Genomic DNA, 3,922 nt, shown 5'->3' on the forward strand with positions numbered 1-3,922 from the left:
GATTTAATAGCATTCTGATGTATAACTAGCTAGCACGATCAAAAGCTTTTGAGAGATCTCCCTTGAGAATCATACCTTTCAGCGTCTTCATTTGTACAGAATGCACCACTTCTTATGTCGTGTCAATAGCTTCATGGATCTAACGGTCCTGAAGGAAATCAAATTGTTCTGAGGAGATATGTGAGGATAGAATTGGATGGAGGCGATTGGCAATGATCTTATAGATACAAATGCAGAGGGAGATGGGGCGGAAGTCTTCAAAAGAGGCAGTGTTATCAGTTTTAGGGATGAGCGCAATAAATGTGGTGTTGAAAGCTTCATACATCTGCCCTAAGATTCTACAATCTTTGATGACTTTGAGAAGGTATTCTCCAAGAAGTTTGAAGAAATCCATGTAAAACTCGACCGGTCAGCCATCTGGTCCTAGGGTCTTGTCTTTCTTGAACCATTTCAAAATGGCTTCGAGCTCCCCCATGGTGACTGCTTTGTTGAGGTCCAAAGCTTCCTCCTGGTCCACAAACTGGGGAAACAATTGCGCTACATGGATGATTTCATCCAATGATACAGTGGGGGGAGCTCTATAGCGCTGCTTGAACTGAGTTGTGCCAAGGGAGGCTAAGTGCTGAAAGGTGTTCACTCTATTTCCAAGCTCATTATTCAAGTGCCAGATGGTGTTGATTTATTTTCGTCCGTTGGCATATTTATGATAGAATTTTGTGTTATCATCACCTTTAAGTAGCCAAATGGCTCTGCTACACAGCCTCCATGTTTCCTCTTTATCTTTCAGAATTTTTCTGCCTTGTGCTACTAAGGTTGTGAGCCTCACCTTTTGTTCATGTGTTGTGTATCCTTTTCCATGTTCATCCTCCAGCGCTGCAATCTCTTCTTCAGTATTCCTCAGGGTTTGTTCATCCGCCAATCTCTTATTATGTGCCCATATTTTTGATAACCTCTTAAGCTCACTTAGATTGAGGGTAAATCCTTCTGCAATATTCCCTCCTACAGCAGGCAGGTGAGACTTCCAATAATCAGTTACCAACTTAATGTAGTCATCATCCTTTAACCATGTGGAGTTGAACTTATATGGTGCTTTAGGTTTATTCATACCTCCTCTGACTTCAAGGTAAATCAGAGAGTGGTCTGATATCCTCCCCGAACCAACCCATTGTCTATAGTTGAGCCCATTACCCAGCAGTCGCTCTTTGATGAGAAAGCAGTCTAATCTTCTTGCCAGCCTATCCTCCCCTGTCCTTCTGTTCCTCCAGGTGGGTTGTAATTTAGCAGAAGGGATATCAATGAGGCTATGATCATCCAACAAATTTTTAAAGAAATCAGATAGCAGATCTATCTGAGCATGATGGCCCCATGATTCTAAATATCCAATAGAGAAATTAAGGTCTCCTCCAAGGATGAGGTTCTCTACTTGTAGTAGATTGGAACGTAACAGATGCTCCCAATAAGCACCTCGATTTTGGCATGGACCATATACATTAATGAGTCTGATGTCAATACCAAGATCAAATGAGTAAATATCAGCCCCAAGATGTCCAATACCTCCCCAAATGTTACCTAGCTTAATTATCCTGGTATTGAAACCCATCGCAACTCCACCGGATCGTCCATTGACATCCAGGGCATGAAATGTCCATCCGGGGAGCATGGATTCAAGGAGGCGAGAGATGGATTCGGCTAACCCCAGAGTTTCCTGAAGGAAAATGACATCTACCAGTTCAGTACTTAGAAGCCTCCGAAATGCTAGTTTTTTCTTAGGACTAGCTAACCCTCGACAATTGAAAGAGAGTAGCTTCATGAGGGAGATGGCCCCAGGGTGTTCTGTGCTCTAAGAACCTGGTCTATGGCAAGCTGACGACCCGAGACAACTTCCTCCCCTGCCTGTTGTTTGGCTTTGGAGAGAGATGAGGGGCGACCCCGAGGAGGTTTCGGAGGGATGGGGGGGGACAATTCCAATGCCAATCGTATCAGGAGGCTGAGATCGAGATAGGGATTTGAGTGGGTAACTGTGAGAGTGTGACCCCTACTTAGAGTCAGAGAGTAGGGTAGAAGAGTTTGCTTCCGGGAAGGTTGGTTATGTACATGAGAAGGTGGGGGGAGGGGGCTGAATGGTGCAAGCCAGGGAGCTAGGTGTCAAGCCGAAAGTAACAATACTAAATTGATTAACGGAGGATGAAGTAAATAAACATGTCGATGTAGTGAAAATCAAAGAACATGGAGTAGAGAGAGGCATACTCGAAGATAGTGCAGTCGCAACAGTCGCCCTAGCCCTGGTCATAGGAGGAGAGGGAGGCCGAATGGGTGCATTGCCATGCTTCTTCAAATTCTCCTTGCCTGTCTTTGTCGATATTGTGTTCGTGTTAATGCGTTGTGCAGGTTCCTTGGTAACTTTGGGTGGAATTGTCTTCCCCTGGTCCGCTGCTTTAGTTGTCCCGTTTAGAGGGCAATCCTTGAATAAATGACCCACCTTGTGGCACCTCCTGCACCTGAAGGGAACCCCTTCATAATCAAGGATCTGTATTCGAGAGTAATGTTTCTAGAGCAGGGTAATTTTCTCTTGTAGACCTTCCCTAGTATCAAGATGTACCAGTATCCTTGCATATGCCATGGTGCCCGTAGACAGGTATGATTTATCATGCTCCAGATAGGTACCTAATGCATTCCCGATGCACCTAAATATGTCCTCCGACCAGAAGTGTAGGGGCAGGCCTGGTAATCTGACCCATAGGGGTCCTACGCCCAATTGCTCTCTCTCAGGGTCGAATAAAGGGTTCCATCTTTTGAGGAGCACTGGGGCTTGTTCAATGTGCCAGATACTAGATAGTACCCAGGTGGTGTGTTCGGCTCTTGCAAAACGCAGTGCAAACCATCCCCGCACGAAGGTTTGAACAAAAGGTAGCTCTACCATGTGTTGTCCCCATATCTCCGCTGTCCATTGCCTGAGCCTAGCCGTGGAGTAGTTCCTCCCTCAAACCCTACCCACCAAGACCCTATCTGCAGTATCCATGGCTTCACCCCACTATATATCCTCCCCCAGTCGAAGAGTAATGTCTTGTGTCCTGGCCTTGAAGCACTTTGCCTTTTTCCCAGGCCTGTGGTTCTTGTCGTGTGCGTCCACCGGAGGATCGCGTTGGTGGGGGTTTTGTGTATTTGGTCCAAACCCTCTAGGGTTTGCTTCCAGAACCTGAGGGGAGCTCGAAAAACAACCAAAAGAGGGAGCCGTTGAATGCGGAGGGAGAGGGGTTTGTTGAGGTTGTACCAAGGGTCCTTTAGAGGGAACAAATGAAGGGAAATGCGAATCAGCAGGCGGAGGGTGAGGTGGATAGCCCAAGGGGTCAATGGTGTGGTCAAACCCTATGCACCTAGCCAAAAATTGTAGGGTGGTCGGCGAGGGGGGGAGGGAGTAAAGGATTCCAGCCATGTGAGGGGGTCTTCAGGCAGGGAAACGACCAGGCAGGAGGGACCTGAAATCGATGGCAGGTGTGCAAGGACATCCAGCAGGTTACTAATATGAGGGAACATCCCTTCCGAGCTCGGGGGAGGCGTCTTCCAGATGGAGACATTAGCAAAAGGGTCATCGGAGTAATCTACCTTATCGAATTCCATGCCTAAATGTCTGAAAAATACATGCTAGCTGCCCCAGATGCTGTCAACCATTGTCTTCGTAACTGCACCAACTATAGAGAAAATGGAACCCAACAGAGATCATGGTCGTATAGAGGTAAACGGGGCCAGGAGGTATCATGAGTGCGAAGAGATAAACGACGAGGAGGAGCACATAGTCAGTTCCGGTGAGGGTATAGGCACGGTAAGTATGCAGGGTCTGCAAAGTACCAAACCCTAACCCGTATTAGGCGCCGATAGTCGAGTCCTCCGTAACTCCATCCTTCCAACTTTTCCCATGTAACAC

At 46.9% G+C, this 3,922-nt stretch overlaps 1 protein-coding gene across 1 annotated transcript; it reads right to left on the reverse strand.

Annotated features, from left to right (window-relative positions):
* Positions 1–679: 679 nt before the first annotated feature.
* LOC149244376 (uncharacterized) lies at positions 680–1,600 on the reverse strand. Its single transcript, XM_089371524.1, has one exon. The coding sequence runs from the start codon at positions 1,598–1,600 to the stop codon at positions 680–682; it is 921 nt and encodes a 306-aa protein (XP_089227650.1).
* Positions 1,601–3,922: the final 2,322 nt, after the last annotated feature.

This window comes from Pinus tabuliformis, chromosome 8 (genome assembly GCF_031772625.1).
Source record: "Pinus tabuliformis cultivar Carrire ecotype Pingquan chromosome 8, CPIR1, whole genome shotgun sequence".
In the NCBI taxonomy this organism is placed as follows: domain Eukaryota; kingdom Viridiplantae; phylum Streptophyta; class Pinopsida; order Pinales; family Pinaceae; genus Pinus; species Pinus tabuliformis.

Excerpts from the sequence above, each read along its gene's own strand:
- LOC149244376 (XM_089371524.1), bottom strand. The coding sequence starts at position 1,600 with ATGGGTTTCAATACCAGGATAATTAAGCTAGGTAACATTTGGGGAGGT.